Source organism: Rhinolophus hipposideros (genome assembly GCF_964194185.1).
Source record: "Rhinolophus hipposideros genome assembly, chromosome: 8".
NCBI lineage: Eukaryota > Metazoa > Chordata > Mammalia > Chiroptera > Rhinolophidae > Rhinolophus > Rhinolophus hipposideros.
The window spans coordinates 81,502,428-81,519,637 of NC_138054.1; the positions used below are offsets into that span (position 1 = coordinate 81,502,428).

Genomic DNA, 17,210 nt, shown 5'->3' on the forward strand with positions numbered 1-17,210 from the left:
ACATCTTCTGAGTTAAGGTATTCTTTTTTTTTTGTTTGTTTGTTTTGTTTTTTTTTTTGTTTTTTTTGGTTGTTGAGAGCCCACTGGCCCATGTGGGAATCGAACCGGCAGCCTTTGGAGTTAGGAGCATGGAGCTCTAACCGCCTGCGCCACCCGGCCGGCCCCCATTCTAGTTTTTTTAAGCTCTAAAGACTGAGTAGGAGAGTTCTTGGAGCTGTCAGGGAATGGTAGGAATCTGGGAGAGGTATCCTAAATGTCTTGTCACCTGAATAGTCCAGAGAAAGGAAAATCACGATCTTTATGGAAGAGCTATTTGTAATATTTAAACATTGCCTGCTACATGCCAAAAACATCACAAGCCTTGTTTTGTTAAATCCTTCCAGCATTCCCATAAAGTGTAGATGAGGAAACAGGTTTCCCCCAAGATAATCTGGCTAAATGAGGAAGCTGGGATTCAAATTCTGGTCTTTTACAGCTCTCAGGTCCACGTGCTTCCTAGCGTGTCACTGATGTGTCAGTCCTGAGGGGACTGCAGCGCAATCTAAGAGGAACCCGAATAGTGCATTTTGCCTGAAAATACATCTTGTGTTCCATTCAGTGACAGATGAAGGCATTTATTGCCCAGAACATTCAGTGTTCATTACCTGATTTAATAGGAACCTGGGAGCTCTTGCCCGGAACTTTTTTTTCCAGAAAGATAATATTAGGAGATTGATTCAAAGTGCCAGTCTTAGTTTTAGGCTTTTACTAGTTTGAGAAAGTCAAGTGTTTTGACGTAGACTGGATACAGACAGTAAGGAAAAAACAAAAGTGCATACTAGATATGGTAGTGAATAATATTTGAAAAAGTTGTAAAATCTGGCTGAATTACAGCATTTGGAGCTTGAAAAAAAGCTCCTTGCAGAGAATTGAGTGGATTTGAATGTGAATTAATCTGCTTCATCATCAAATTATCATTTTAAGAAATTAAAAAAAAATAAAAATAGGTTATCATTATGCTTGTAGTACCTTTGGTTTAATTTAAAGCTTTTACTTTAAAATTTGTTATAGTCTGAAATGGGCCATACACATTTCATTTTAATATTGTGTTAATTTTTAAAATTAGTATCAATTCTTTAAAAGAATTTCTACATGTAAATGCCCCCTCTGCTCCTTACATTTTCACTGTGGCCATCAGGAAGCGCAGAGCCAAATTAATGGCCTAACGTTTGTAATATTGCGGGACATTACAGTCTGTTAGTTTTTGTCATATTTGCTTATTTACTTTCATTTTAACATTCTGAGATATATGATAATGGAAAAACAAACTCCACCATGACTAGAGGTGAAACAATAAGAAAAGAAAAGCCTTACACTTTTTAAAAGAAAGTACAAATGTTTAAATTCATTTGTGAATTTATGTTTGTACTTATATTTAAGCCTTTATCTTCACAAATTTATAATAAAAGGAAATATTAAACTTATTTCTTCTACCTTTCTCCAGTTTTTATTCTTCATAAATAATCTGAGTGGTGTTTTAAGCATTCACTGTCATTACTGAATTAACATTTAGCTGTGATTATTAGCATGTCAGAAATTGCTGTAATTAAAAACCTAGTCTAAGTTTAAACCATATACACACTCTAATTGTTTCAAATAATACCATCAAGTTTTATTAGTGATTATTTCAAGAATCTCACTAGCATCAGTTTATTCACATAGTACTATAACTCTTCTTCCATCCACATCAGAGGTGAATTAATGTTTAGAGATTTAAGGTTTGTGTTCTCTGATATTGTATAACAAAGCATTTATAACCTTAAGTGAGCAATCTCGTACATAGTGTCGGAGAAAACTCTTACTAGGTTAAATCTATGTGTTGATCTTCTTTTCTGATTCACGGATTCCTGTTATCTCTCTTCTGCTGCTACTGTCACCCACTGAATTTGTTTTTAGAATTTGTATTGTTCTAAAATTTCCACTTGGAAATTTTTTTTATAGTTTGTATTTGTCTGCTGAGAATTTCTATCTTTCCATTCACTACAAATGTGTTTCCGTCTTATGAGCATAGTTCTAATCGTAGCTTCATCATCTGTGCCTGACAGTCCTAACATCTGAGTCTTTTCAAGGTTGGCATCTATTGATTACCTTTTCCGTTATGAATTGGTCACATTTTCCTGGTTCTTTGTATGGCAAGTAATTTTCGATTATGTCCGAGACACTGTCAATGTTATGCTTTATAAATTGTGGATTGTTTTGAGAATGTTTTATAAGCAGGCAGTCAACCTTGTGAGATGTGACTTCAAGTTCTTGAGAATTGGTTACATTTTCCTTTTCTGTATATGTCGAGTAATTTCAGATTATGTCCTGAACATACTTAAATTTTTAAGTTTTGTAAATTCTGGGTCCTGTTATAATCCTGTAAAGTGTAGGGATTAAATATTTAAAAAAAAAACACAACAGTCAGGCCTCAAGGGTTGTCTCTGCTTCTGTCTGGGGTGGGGGATGCTCAGTTCTAATATTTAACATGCTGCTTTGAATTTGTCCCATTTATGTACAACTGAGAAGTGAGCCTAAGACTTGTGGGGTTCACATAGAGAATTAGGGATCCTCCTCCTTCAGTTTTGTTCTTTGGAATTCCCCCAGTACTCTGGCCAGCAAAGATTCTTTTCTCCATTTCCTCTGGCCAGGAAGAAAGGGTTTCTCTTGGAGGTCTAGCTGCTTGCATTGCTGCTGGTGTGTAGTTCTATGACGGGGCCCCTCCTTCAAGGCAAAAGCCTATAGAGAAAAGAGGATAAAATAGAGAACAGGGACCCCCGCTCTCCTCCAACATCACGTGAGAATGTTTCACCAAGTCTGACTCCTTTCCACAACCCACCCTTTTTTGTTTACTTTTCAGTCTGCAGGTACATTCTTTTTTTTTATTTGTCGTCAGTTTTTAGTTGTAATCAGAAGGGGAGGGCAGACTGTAGTGGATTTACTCCACCTTGGTTGGATGGAACACTTCCGTTTAAAAAATAAAGCCATTTCCTTTTTGTTGTTTACCTTCATTCTTCAGGCATTTTTCATATAAAGCTAGCAGCTTTCTTTAGTTGCATTTTGGATCTGAGGATTCAGTTATTATTTTAATTGGCTTTGATTGCATATTTTATAAATTTTCTCAAGCCTATCACATATTTTGATTTGTAAGTTAAAACTTTGTTTATAAGTTTTTAATTTATAAATGAATCTAGGGGTGAATATATCTTTTTGAGGTATTGTTTTTATTTTCTTTGGATAAATACCCAGAAATGGAATTGTTGGGTCATACAGAAGTTCTGTTTTTAATTTTTTGAGGAGTCTCCATACTGTTTTCCATAGTGGTGGCACCAATTCACAATCCCACCAACGGTGCATGAGGATTCTTTTTTACCTACATCATTGCCAACACTTATTTGTTGTCTTTTTCATAATAGCCATTCTGACAGATGTGAAGTGATACCTCACTGTGGTTTTGATTTGCATTTCTCTGATGATTAGTGATGTTGCGCATCTTTCTGTGTGTCTGATGACCATCTGTATGTCTTCTTGGGAGAAATGTTCAGGTCCAGCTCCCTATCTGTTTATTCAACCTAGTTCTGAGCAACTAATAGTCTGTGTCTTTAGAGCCTATTCTGAACATTTCATAAAAATCGAATCATGTCTTCTTTTGTAACTGACTTTTTTTCACTAAGCATGTTTTCAAGGTTTATCCATATATTAGTACTTCATTTCTTTTTATTGCTGAATAAAATTTCATTGTATTGATATACCACATTTTGTATATGCCTTTATTCATCAAGTGATCAACAGTTGTTTCCACCTTTTGGCTATTTTGTTGCATTTAGATAAGTAGTCATATATAAGTTTTTGCAAGGACGTATGTTTTCATTTCTCTTGGGTATATACCTAGGAGTGAAATTGCTGGGTCATAGTGGTAACTCAGTGTTTAAAGTTTTGAGGAACTGTTAGACTTTTTCAGAGTGGCTACAATATTTCACATTCCCACCAGCAGTGTATGAGGGTCTAGTTTCTCCACATTCTCACCAACACTGGTTTTTTTATTATAGCCATCCTAGTGGATGTGAAGTGGTTTCTGCTTAAAGTGGTTTTGATTTGCATTCCACTGGTGACTAGTTATATTGAGTATATTTTCTTGTACTTTTTGGTCATTTGTGTATCTTCTTTGGAGAAATGTCTATTCGTATCCTTTGCCCATTTAAAAAATTAGGTTGTGTTTTTATTATTGAGTTGTAAGTGTTATATATAGATTCTAGATACAAATCCCTTATCAGACATATGATTTGCAAATATTTTTCCCCATTCTGTGGGTTGTCTTTTCACTTTCTTAGTGGTATCTTTTTAAGCACAAAGGTTTTTAATTTTGTTGAAGTACAATTTATTTTTTGTTGCTACTCGTGCTTTTGGTATCATATCTGACAATCCATTGCCATCTATGAGGTCATGCAGATTTATCCTGTTTACTTGTAAAAATTTATAGTTTTAGCCTCTTCATTTAGGTCTTTGATCCATTTTGAATTAATATTTGTCAGACATACCCCTTATGTTAAAGGGAATATATTAATAGCTATTTCCAAAGCAACTGTATTTTATTTATTTATTTATTTATTTATTCATTCATTTATTTATTTACTTACTTACTTATTTATTTATTTATTTATGTATTTATTATTTTTTTACAAAGGGAGATTAGCCCTTTAATACCTTTAAGACATTAAAACACACTACAAAGCCTCTGTTATTGAAATTGTTACATGAATAGACCAATGGAATAGAAGAGAAAGTCCAAAAACAAAAATATATCAAAGCAACTGTATTTTTTTTTTTAAAGATTTTTTTTATTGGGGAAGGGGAACAGGACTTTATTGGGGAACAGTGTGTACTTCCAGGACTTTTTTCCAAGTCAACTTGTTGTCCTTTCAGTCTTAGTTGTGGAGGGCGCAGCTCAGCTCCAGGTCCAGTTGCTATTGCTAGTTGCAGGGGGCACAGCCCACTATCCCTTGTGGGAGTCGAACTGGCAACCTTGTGGTTGAGAGGACGTGCTCCAACCAACTGAGCCATCTGGGAGCTCAACAGCAGCTCAGCTCAAAGTGCCGTGTTTGATCTTAATTGCAGGGGGTTGGAGCCCCCCCATCCCATCCAGGAGTTGAACTGGCAGCCTTGTGGTTGAGAGCCCACTGGCTCATGTGGGAATCGAACCAGCAGCCTTCGGAGTTAGGAGCATGGAGCTCTAACTGCCTGAGCCACCAGGCCGTCCCCAAAGCAACTGTATTTTAAATAGCTTCTTTTGAGAAATCATGTATAGTATCTTTGTGAAATAGGATATTGTTTTGAAATTCTCTTACTATGTTAGAATTTATCTTTCTTTTTCATTGTCAAAAACGATTTAGAAGTAAAGAGAAAGTGGAGAAGGCAGAAATTGACTGACATTACCATATTATTGCCTGCCCTAAAGCTTAAATGCAACACAATGCAGAAAAGATCTTTTTCACTCATTTGTTTTCATTTCCTGCAGTCGGTTACCTGTATCTTCTCTAAAGCAGTATTTGTGCAATGGGGTTTGTTCTCTTGCTTTCCCTTCCAATGAGGTAATGATAACTTGAGGCTATCCCTTTAAGAAAATTGCTTATGTTGAACATCGGCATAGTAGTAGCTTTTCCTGTAAAGGAGTGGGACAAAGTTTAGGATCATTCCGCTGGGAGTTATAAATGGAACTTAGTGTTTCAGTAAACTGGAGGAAGATTTCTTTTGACCTTCACTACTTGCTTTCTAATTGGTCAAAATCTGCCTTTTGAGGAGGTACTTGACTACAAGTCAAACCCAGGGTCAGATATGATTGTCATAAATAAAAAACTCTCTTGATGAGAGTGTATCATTCATGAAATTTCAGTGCTTAAAAAATTATTGGTCCCCCCTTTTCTTCATGGTATAAGTAGAAAACATTCAGATCATTATGTAATCTCATAGATCCTGGGTTTCTCTGATGAAATTTGGTTGCTGAAAAGTTTTTATCTGCCTAATTGACATTTAATGTAGAGAGTATGTAGTGAGTATTTTAATGATCAATATAGAGTATTGTGCTTTAATACTCTCTTTAACTTTCAAATTTTAATTTTGAAATTTTTCTTGTTAATGTTATATTAGAAAAAGAAAGTGGGGAATTAGAAATTTTTTGCATTTATATTTCTACTTAGTCTTAATTCAGTTATTACATACCATCTGTTTAATCTTGTTAATGATTTTGCTTGTATTTCCTAATGATATAAATCATAGCAGTTTGAACCACTGGAGTGTCAAAGGGGTATGCTACTGTATTTCAGTCATGAGATTTAAAAAATAAAAACGTGTTTTGGAGCACTGCACAAGCATGTTAACACTACTCATTGAATTAGACTTTTAAGTGGTGCTATGAGAAGCTATTTGCTTTTATCTGGAGCTCAAAGGGAAATAAGCATCCAGTGATTTATGCTGGAGAGACAGATGTTGGTGAGAGCTAGTAATAATAAGCTTAATGGTCAGTAGAATTAGGAGGAAGTGAGCTGTAGTGTAAGAGCTTTACATGCATGCCATTTCTTTCAATTCACCTGTTTTTGGAGAAAATGCCTTGCAGTGTCTGTCTCATACTGACTTATCTAGGCTTTTTTTAGTGGAAAAGGAGATAACCGGCCTAGTTGCAAGTTACTAAAATACTAAGTTATTTTTAAATTGGTATATAATTCATAGTTTTCACATGTACAGTCCAGTGTGTTTTCACATATTTATGAAGAGGTGCAACCACATCCCCTAAGAATTAAAGGAGAAAATTGCTCCATAAAATAAGCTCCTTTGGCTTCCTGCATTACCTGTCCTGTCTATAATAGTGAGTATTCATTTGCCACTGGGAGGATGATTCAGCGTGGGCCAAGAATTTGGGACTTTTTAGAGTGGCACTGCATTGACGCTTATGAGATGAACTGCTAAGTTAGTTCTGTCCTACAGAGAGGGACAATCATATATTGACCAGGTGGTTATACTTTTTATTTTTTTTACCGTGGTATAAAATATTCTGCCCTTGGACACCTGATGTTATTACAGAACATCTTTCTTACAGAGCACGGTCTTTCGAATACAGAGAGGCCTGGCCTGGCCACTTAGCCTTGTTAACTTGGGCAATTGACTTCCTTTTGCTGAGCCTCAGTTTAAGGAGTACTATAAAATGGTTCAGTGAAGACAACATGATTGGTTATGCTTGTAGATTCAGGTCTCCTGGTTTCTGTTTTTCAGTTTTCTTTTTATAGGACTATTTTTAAAAAATTAATTACCTTTTATCCAAGTGTTCTTTTAAGAAACAGTTAATTTATCAGTCTGCTATATTCTGTTGGTAGTTAACAGAGTGAAATAAATGAAATCAACATTCTTTATATGTGGCCAAGGAAAAAGAATGTTTGTTAATACTGGACTATTGGCCAAATATATGCTTGTCTTTTTAGAAGTCGTGTAATTATAGTAATATTGTTTGCCAATAAAATAACTCATCAAAATCAGGAGCCCTAACCTTCCCTTGTAAGGTGAGGCTCAGCTTTTGGGTCATAGTACTGATAACTCGTTTGAAAACTTGTTCTCACATAGTGAGAATTAGCCTTAGCTGGAAAAAGCTATTGCAGTTGGCTTTGCTGAAGAAAGAGTGGCCTTATGTTTTCCACCATTCATATGACTACAATGCAGAACTATAATTCAAAGAAAGTTTTATTTCAGTCAAGGGTATTTTATTTCTGAAAATTGACAAGCTAATACGAAAGACTTTTGTCCTGGAACTTGTTAGGCTTATGTTTTCTACATTGCAGACATATATATATATATATATATATATAGTTTGGATGTAGCAGTTTTTTTATGACATGTTTTAGCTTTTGTTATTTCTCATTGCGGTGTTTTAAATTAGTTCTTTGTGCATAGGGGACGATGGTAATGTATTGTACTGTTGTCTGAGGTTGCTAGTTTAAAGAACTGTCTAGAGACTGGTACAGTGTTATTAATTTTGAATGACTAAAGCATAGGGGTTTTTGTTCTGTTTTCCCTCTCTCACCTCAGTAAACTGTTGCTACTTAGATATAAAGAATTTCACTTACAATGATTCTTTCAGTCTTCTGCAACTTGTGGTCATTCATATACAATTCTTATTTTCAAATACACTGTCTTCCAAACTGTTTCATTGAATTAGGAAGGAACATGGTATGAGAAGTATTAAATATATGTTAGGACGAAGGAAGGATTCTGTCTCATTCTCGGTTTACTACATTTATAGTCATTCTTTTAAAAATACATTTACATCATACAAATCATTTATACTCGTAGAAACAGCACATAATATAGTTATGTAATCCTACCATCCAGAGATAATTGCTGTTAAACTTTTGGTGCCAGTCTTTTGGTTGTCATTCTTATAGAAGTGAAAATATCACCTTACCAGGTGGGAGAGCATATTACATCTTTTAATTTTGAAGCTGAATAAAATGATAGTCTTTTGTCTTTTAACAGAATATCCTGACAACATACTGAAACATTTTAAACTAAATTATGTCGGAGAGCCTCTTTTGAAAAATGGGGACTCTGGTGGGTGGATATGAGGGAAAGTAGCAGCTAAAATAGAAAAATCAGGAAACAATTGTATTCGCCATTTCTGTGTAGTTAGCAGAACAGACTGGGCCTTTGTCAGCAATTTCCAGGTTGACGAATTAGTCTTATCTTTGTGAATATCCTGCTGATATTTCCTTAGTCTCTTTTTTCTAGAAAGTAAAGGTGGTAGGTTCTCATCATAGGCCTAAAGTTGGGACTCTTGTTGTGTAATTTTATTTGTTTTGAGTTTCCATGGAATGTCTGTCATGGGAGTCACTTTGGGAGAGACTGCTTTAATCACATTGGGAAATTTAAAATACTTTGTTTTCCAGTTTCTGTGGAGGAGTTTACAACCCTAGTAATTGGGTGCCAAACCTTGGGTCATTGACAAAACTTTGTGATGGTAATTTTCTCTTACTGCTAAAGCAATCCATTTTGAGTTCTCGTGTCCTTAACTCGCTCTTCTAGAATTCCCAGAGGACCTGTGCAGCAGCCTCTCGAGGATCGAATCTTCACTCCTACTGTCTCGGCAGTGTACAGCACGGTGAGTAACTCAAGGTCATTTGTCATATTGTGTATCTGTTTCACACTTGAGCCTTTGATATTACAGGCATTGTCTGTTTGATTGGCATGTGATAGATTTTTGGCAAAAGATTCAATAAAATCCTGAATAGAATTAGATGTATATAATAAGATAAATAGGCCCTTTCCCCCATCATCTTAATTTGAGAAGTGGTGATGAAACAAAATTGTGTTAAGATAAAAAGAAGCCGGACTCACACACCTGGCTTCTTTTTTTCTCCTTTCATATAAATATTCACCTCTGCCTTGTATTGTGATTTCTTCTAGGACGTTAATTTTCTTTTTGGATGTTTTTTCTTAAAATTTCACTTTTTTTTAACTTAAATTTTTTAATTTTATTTTTTCCCTTTCTGATTACATATAAAAATGTAGAAATTTTGGAAAAGAGAATATTGGTTTTAATGGGAGCAAATTTAATTTTTTATGTTAAATTATTGATTCAAATTCATAAATAAAGGCAAATTTAAAAGATGGAAGATAAAGGTAATTAACTAAAAGCAGGTTTTAGCTGTCTTGCAGTGAACCTGAGAGAACTTAGGGAGAATTTGGGAGCCAGACATATCTTTTTAAATATTTTAGTTCATCATACTATTTATTCCTAGGAATATGACAGGGTCTTTCAAAGAAACTCACAGTATAGTAAGGGAGTTGAGTAAATCAGTAATTGTAATCTAAGGTTATATAATAAAGCAATGATTATTTTTCTTTTGGGTTATGAATTACTTTTAGAATCTTAAAACAGTTGCAACACTTTCTTCTCAAAAAAAGAGCATATACCCGGTGTTTACATATAATTTCAGAATTTCACAGATGTCCACCAGGCCATTCCCAGGCCCCAGGTTAAGAACCTTTGATTAGATGAATATACAAAAATGAAAGTATTTATAATAGCAGAATGACTTTTTATTTCAAAATACCCTAGTATTTTTGATAAAATTTTCTTCCGTAGTATTTCATCCATAATCTTAAACTTGAATTTCTATTTACTGTTATGTTTTACTCCTTTCAAATGTTTCTCCAAAGACTCTTAATTAAAAATCTAATCTCTCTAAAGGTTTGTTTTGTTTTCTTATGCTTAATTAAAATTAAAAATATATTTTTATAATTAAAAAAAGAACCTTGGATTAGAGATCTGAATGTGCTATTATAGGGAAGAGGAAGAAGTCCGTTCATTGAGGAAGTAACAGTAAGCCGAAAAGTATAGGACTAATCTAGGCAAAGAAGGGAAGGAAAGGCCTTCTAGGAAATGAAGATTTGAGGCATGGTTAATGAAATGGCCAGTCATCAGTCCAGTGAGGCACGTGTGTTAGATTTTATAGCAGAAGTAGAGATGAGATAGGTGGGTTTTAGCATCGCCTTGAAGAGTTACAATTTTATCCTGCAGGTAATGGGTAAGATGATTATATTTCCTGGTTTGCCCCAAACAAGTCTCAGTTTACACCTATTGTAGATCAGTTCAACACCTGTTAATAACTTTTTGAACCGCTTTGAACTCTTACAGTGAGTGAACCCTGTTTGGGTGATAGGTTATCTGGTCACCCTAGTAATTGGAAATTTTTCAGTTTATGTTGAAAAATAACCTTTAATTTTTTTCTGGCACAAACTTTTTCTAGGCCAGAGTTTGCTGTTTTTTTTTTCTTCAATCTTTTTTTTCTGTGTTGTTGGCTCTATATAAGATAATTTATTCTAATTTTTTAGTTTATATTATAATATTAGCCTTTTCTATGCTATTCAAAGCATTTAAAAAAAAATTTGTTGGGAATATCGGGGAACAGTGTGTTTTTCCAGGACCCATCAGCTCTAAGTCAAGTCGTTGTTTTCAATCTAGTTGTGGAGGGCGTAGCTCACTGGCCCCTGTGGGAATGGAACCAGCGACCTTGGTGTTATGAGCACTGCGCTCTAACCACTGAGCAAACTGCCCCTGAGGCATTTCATAAATAATAATTGATTTTACATTGTTTTTTATAAGAATTTAATATTCACTCAACATTTGACAAATATTTCTTAAGTTTTTAATGTGTGTTAGGCATTGTTTTAGGTGTTGGGAATATAGTAGTGAGCAAACCAAACCCTCAGTCCTCATGGAGCTTACTTTTTTGTGAGATAGAAATGACAGTAAACAAATACATATGTAATACACTATTGGGTAGTTGTTAGAGGACGGGGGGCGGGGGGCGTTGAGGATAAGGGGAAAGGTGAAGGGATTAGGAAGCAGCTGGTAACCACAAGATGGCCTCAGGGTTTTTTTGGAAAATTAATTTGGGGAACTTACTCAATAATGTTGTAAAGATTTTGTTGGGTATCCGATGGACATGCGTCCTATTTGGGAGACCACCTCAGAGATACTGTGGATGCCTGATCATGGCATTGTACACCAGAAGCTAAACATTAATGAATGCCAACTATAATTTTATATATATAATGTGATGGCTCGGTGTGAGGTCGGAGGGATAGTGGATGGGGGGAGGGGAGTTCACAGTGTGAGGGATATAAATGATGAATGTCTAAGTATTCCCTTGTCTTGTACACCTGAAACTAATAAAAATAAATAAATAAAAAAAATAAAACAAGAATTTAATATTCACTCAACATTTGACAAATATTTCTTAAGTTTTTAATGTGTGTTAGGCATTGTTTTAGGTGTTGGGAATATAGTAGAGAGCAAATCAAACCCTCAGTCCTCATGGAGCTTACCTTTTTGTGAGATAGAAATGACAGTAAACAAATACATATGTAATACACTATTGGGTAGTACTAAATGCTTTGATAAGGAGTAAGAATCTGCAACACAGAAAATGAGGAAGAATAACAGGATAGAAAATTACCGGATATCCTACTTTAGCTTGGGCTCTCAGGGAAGTTCTATGTGAAAAACTGGTATTTAAGTAGAAACCACGAAGTGAGGGAGTGAGTCTTGCAGATTTCTAGGGAAAGAGCATTTCTGGTAGAAGGAACAGCAGTGCAAAGGCCCAGAGAGCAACATGCTTAATGTGGTCTTACAACTGCAAGGAGAACCGTGGTGGCTGGAGTATAAACAGTTGAAGATAGAATTCAGAGAAGTATCTGGAGCATCGGATTATGTGAGGCATTATAGATCATGGTAAAGATTTTGGGGTTTAATCTAGATGAGATGGAAAGCCTTTGGAAACTTAAGAGCAGTAGATCTGAATTTTCCTTTAAAAGGCCACTGTAGCTACTATAGAGGGAGTAGACTGTTTGGGGCAGGTGGTTGTGGTGGTGAAGTAGAAGCACGGGGACCTTAGTTAAGAGGTTATTGTAGTAACAGGGACAAGAAATGATGGTGGTTTTCTCTAAAGTGGTAGCAGTACCGTAAAAGATATGAGTAGTGGATTTGGTATATATTTTGAAAGTAGAGTAAATAGAATATGATGATAGCTTGGATGTGGGATATGAGAATAAAGAGTAAGGATGATGTCATGGATGATGGATTGAGCAACTGAGTGAACGTGGTACTGTTTATAGAGATGAACACTGGGTGAGGAACAAGGTTTTCGCTGCGAAGATTAATATATGTAAACGTTATTTTGGTGAGGACTCAAGCATTAGGTTGTTTTCCAGTTTTTCCAATTAGGAATAACTTGTTTGAATTTAAAGCCTTTTCTGTATTTTGGATTATTTTCGTAGGATAACTTCTATAAATGCAATTACTGATTTCAAGTATAGGCATGTTGTTAAGATTCTTCATAAATGAGGACGTGTAATTTTGTAAACTTAGTACTTTGGAGAGGAGATCATCAAAATCCTGTGAGTGACAATGACAACACAGTGCCTGCTACACAGTTTTAATGAAATTTTTTGAATCTAAGATTTTGAATTGATTTTTGACTTAGACCAAATTTGAGTTTTGCTGGTTAAAGCTACCTCCATGTATGTAGTCCATCAGTCAATTAAAAAAGTGGTGTGCTAGTTATATATATATATATATATATATATATATATATATATATATATATACACACACACACACATATGTAGTATCTAGTCTGGAGAGACAAGGGATTTCAGGCAATAAAAAAAGCTACCTTAAAATGTGATGGTCTCCACTCTTTGATCAGTTGTTTCCATTCTTAGTATTCTAAATTGGTCATACCTTTACAATGTTGTTGCACACTGACGGAATGGGTAGGAGAGTGGTTGACCAGCTTTGACATTCTCAGTGCCCCGTTATCTTAGCCCCAAAATTATGTATCAGTCGCTATTCCTCTAGTGTCTAGAACCATTAGCATGATTTCTGTGTCATAAAATAAAGGCTAACCCTCAGTTCACCTTTTCCTGCCTCAGCATATGGTGCCCATATGTCACTTGAATTGGTTAAATTCTTTGAAAGGCAAAAAGACTCCTAGGTAGTCTTAAAAAATTAGGCAGTCAAAGATTTTACTTGTTCATGTCTGATATGCAGGCTTTCTGCCCTATGTCATCCATTTTGGATAGGCTCTCTGCTGATAGTCAAGGAAGTACCACAAGTAGGACGCAACTTTTAAATGCCTTGTTACATGTTCCATCCTGGTTTGTATTTATTTACTTATTTTAGCCTGGTTTATATAAGTTTTTTCTTGGAACATTTATCAGGAATGAGAAGAATACTTTTGTCATTATTCCTCATTAGCCGTAATTGTATTAGAGTGATTGATCATACGAACAAAGAATATAGGCAATATTTTGAAACTCTAGTAAGGGCAGTATATACGTATTATATGGTAGAGAGGAAATGGCAAAACTAAAGAGGCATGAGCTAATTTGAAATACATTCACTGATAACTCTCTCTTGGCATGCTTCTGAAAAACAAACTGAAATTTATCATGTGTATTTTTTGGCTTATATATTTTATTTGGAGAAGTTAGATTTTATGACTTTTAAGCCAGTATTGTTTATGTAATTGCAGAGGTAAACTTAATACATTTTTTTCTTCACTACAAGAAGCAACAGTCTATATTCTGGGGGATTGGAAGAGTTTTCCTATTAACTGCTTGTGAAAAATTCCTATAAATAAATTATTTAATTTGAATGAATTATTCCTTAATGTTATAACATTTCATGATCCTTTCTAGCCAGCTTATACTTTATAAAGTCTTTTTTTGTCATCCCATAGCTCTATGTCATCTAACTAGAAAATCATGCTTTTATGTCTTTTTCAATACATCAGTGGAGACCCCGCACAGAGACAAACTTGAGCATGTGTTGATCAATTATTCCTTAGGCAGTGGTGTCCAGCCAGCTGTAAATCTACTTAATTGCCCTGTACTTCAGCATATATTAACAGTCCATTTTTCCTCCCAGTGGTAAATAACACCAGTTGAACTGATGATTTGTTTATGCTTTATTTTTAAAAGCAGCTTTATTGAGGTATATTTGATATAAAATACGTATTGTGCCTATGATTCAAATATATCTAAAGTTCTATTTAAAGTGTATAACTTGGTAAGTTTTAACGTATGTATACCTTGAAACCTTGAAACCATGAAAACCTTGGCCACAATCAGGAAAATTAACATATGCATCACTCCAAAAGGTTTCCTCCTTTGTCTTTGTAATCTTTCCTTCCCACCTTTCCCCAGCATTGATTGGTCTGCTTTCTGTCATTATGGATGCATTTGTTTTCTAGATTTGTATATAAAAGTCGTAATAGGAAAAGGAATCATGCAGTAGGTACTTCCCCCCCATCCCCCATCCTTTTTTCACTCAGGTTAATTATTTTGAGATTTATCCATGTTGTTGTGTTTTATCAATAGTTCCTGGAAGAAAAAGTAAATTTTAAATAAAAATGTAGGGCTGTCGTAATCATATGTTCCATATATTAACTTTTCCTCCCTAATAATAGTTTCTTTTTCGTTAAACACTGTAAATCATGATTATACCATTTGGTAGTTTTCTTTTTTAATACAACTTTGTATTGTAAATAATTTCCCATGTTATTTCATAGCATTTGTAAACATTATATTAACAGTTTAAGTAGCATGTCAGTGAGGTGAACCATAATTTACAGTCAGTAAATTTAGAAACTAGTGTTTGGCTTAAAGATTCTCTCTTATTTTCTATTTTAAATAGCTGTGTTATATACATATACATATTCATATGTATGTGTGTGGCTATTTTTTCTCTATTTAAATAAGATTCTTCCCTAGGCTACGATTCCGAAAAGCAGCTTTATTAGGTTAAAGTATACTTTATAGATACTTAATATTTTGACATTGTACTCTTAATGGCAGCTGATATTGCTGTTAGCAATATAGGAGTGTGTCCATTTCATTGTATCTTGATAGCTTCGTGTCTTCCCATTTTCCAACATCTTTACTAATTTGATAGGTGAAAAGTGCTATTTCACAATTCACAGAAGAGGAAATTAGTAGAACAAAAATGACTATGGAACAGTGTTTAACATTGATAAAATAATGATGTCATATTTTGTTTATAAAATTAGCAAAGGTTAATTATATGCCCATATTTCAGTTGTAAGAACATAATAATTAGGAATTTTTTAGGACTTCCTTCTTGACCTTGTCATCTTTTTTCTTGTTTAATATTTTTGAGTTATTAGGTACAGAAAAGGAATGAAATTTTTCTGTTTGCTTTAGCAAAAAGGATTTTTGGTTGTAAAAATATTGTAGTTTTAAAATTATTATTATTGTCACTTTTCTCCAATAGCATTGCTGAGTGATACTTGACCATACAGTGCTTCCCCGAAAATAAGACCTCGCCGGAAAATAAGGCCTAGCATGATTTTTCAGGATGACATCCCCTGAACATCAGCCCTAATGCCACTTTTGGAGCAAAAATTAATATAAGACCCGGTCTTATTTTCAGGGAAACACGGTAGTTAGAAATCCAGATTTCTGTTTTTGAAATTTATATAAAAGATGAAAATCACATTTAGATGTTTTCTTTTCTTATTGTGGTAAAATACACCTAACATAAAATTTACTATTTTAATTTTTAAGTGTACAGTTAGTGGTACTAAATACTTTCACATTGTTCTGCAACTACCGTCACAATCCATCTGCAGAACTCTTCATTTTATAAAACCCAAACTCTGTACCTAGTAAGTGACAACTCCTTACTCTCCCCTTCTCCCAGTCCCTGGAAACCACCTTGACATCGCTGGTTCTGACTAAGTAACTCACGAAAGTGGAATCATGCAGTGTTCGTCTTTTTATGACAGGTTTACATCACTAGCACAATGTTCTCAGTCTCACTTGTGTTGTGCCATGTATCAGAATTTTCTTCCTTTTTAAAGCTGAACACTATTCCGTTGTGTGTACGTAGTACTATTTGCTTATCTATTCTTCTGTTGATGGACATTTATTTGGCTTGCTTCCGCGTTTCAGCTCTTGTGGATAATGCTGCTATGAACATGGATATACAAATATTTCTCTGAAATCCTAGTTTCATTTCTTCTGGGTATGCACCCGGAAGCGGAATTGCCATACTATGAGTGGGAAGAGCTCTCTCTTTTTTTTTTTTTTTTTAATTAATTTTATTGGGGTGACAATTGTTAGTAGGAAGAGCTCTCTTTGTACTGGGGGCTGAGTGCCCTGGAGAGAGCACTAAATGGGAGGCATGGCACTGCAGCTGTCCAGTTGCATAGAAACATGCTTCTGAGCACTTGAAATGTGGCTAGTGGAAAGTACAGCTCTAGAGGGTGATAACATCCAGATGATGCCAATTTTGTACAGTTCTGATTAGGTATTTGGATTTTATATGACGTGCAGAAGGAGCCATGGATAAGATTTAAATTATAAAAATACTTTGATACTTATTATATTGGTGACTGAACTGGAATTTGCAGTTTACATGAGGAGCAGAATGTATAATGGTTAAAAGCAGCTAAGTGGCTCTAGACTTGGACCAAATGGATGAAACATAGCAGCTATGTGTGTCGTTCAGCAAGTTCCTTAACTTCTTTGCACCTCAGTTTCCTTTCTCATTAATAAAATGGAGATGATAATTATGCTCATCTCAAGGTCATTATGAAAGTTAAATGAGACAAATCCATTTA

At 34.8% G+C, this 17,210-nt stretch overlaps 1 protein-coding gene across 50 annotated transcripts in view; it reads left to right on the forward strand.

The window, feature by feature from the left end:
- The window catches only part of EIF4G3 (eukaryotic translation initiation factor 4 gamma 3), a 283,752-nt gene that overhangs the window by 63,005 nt on the left and 203,537 nt on the right, over positions 1–17,210 (forward strand). For all 50 annotated transcript variants that reach the window (XM_081055110.1, XM_081055106.1, XM_081055152.1 and 47 more), the window contains exon 2: positions 9,082–9,157. In XM_081055110.1, coding sequence (XP_080911236.1) covers positions 9,082–9,157 — 76 coding nt within the window. The remainder of the gene's footprint in view (positions 1–9,081; positions 9,158–17,210) is intronic.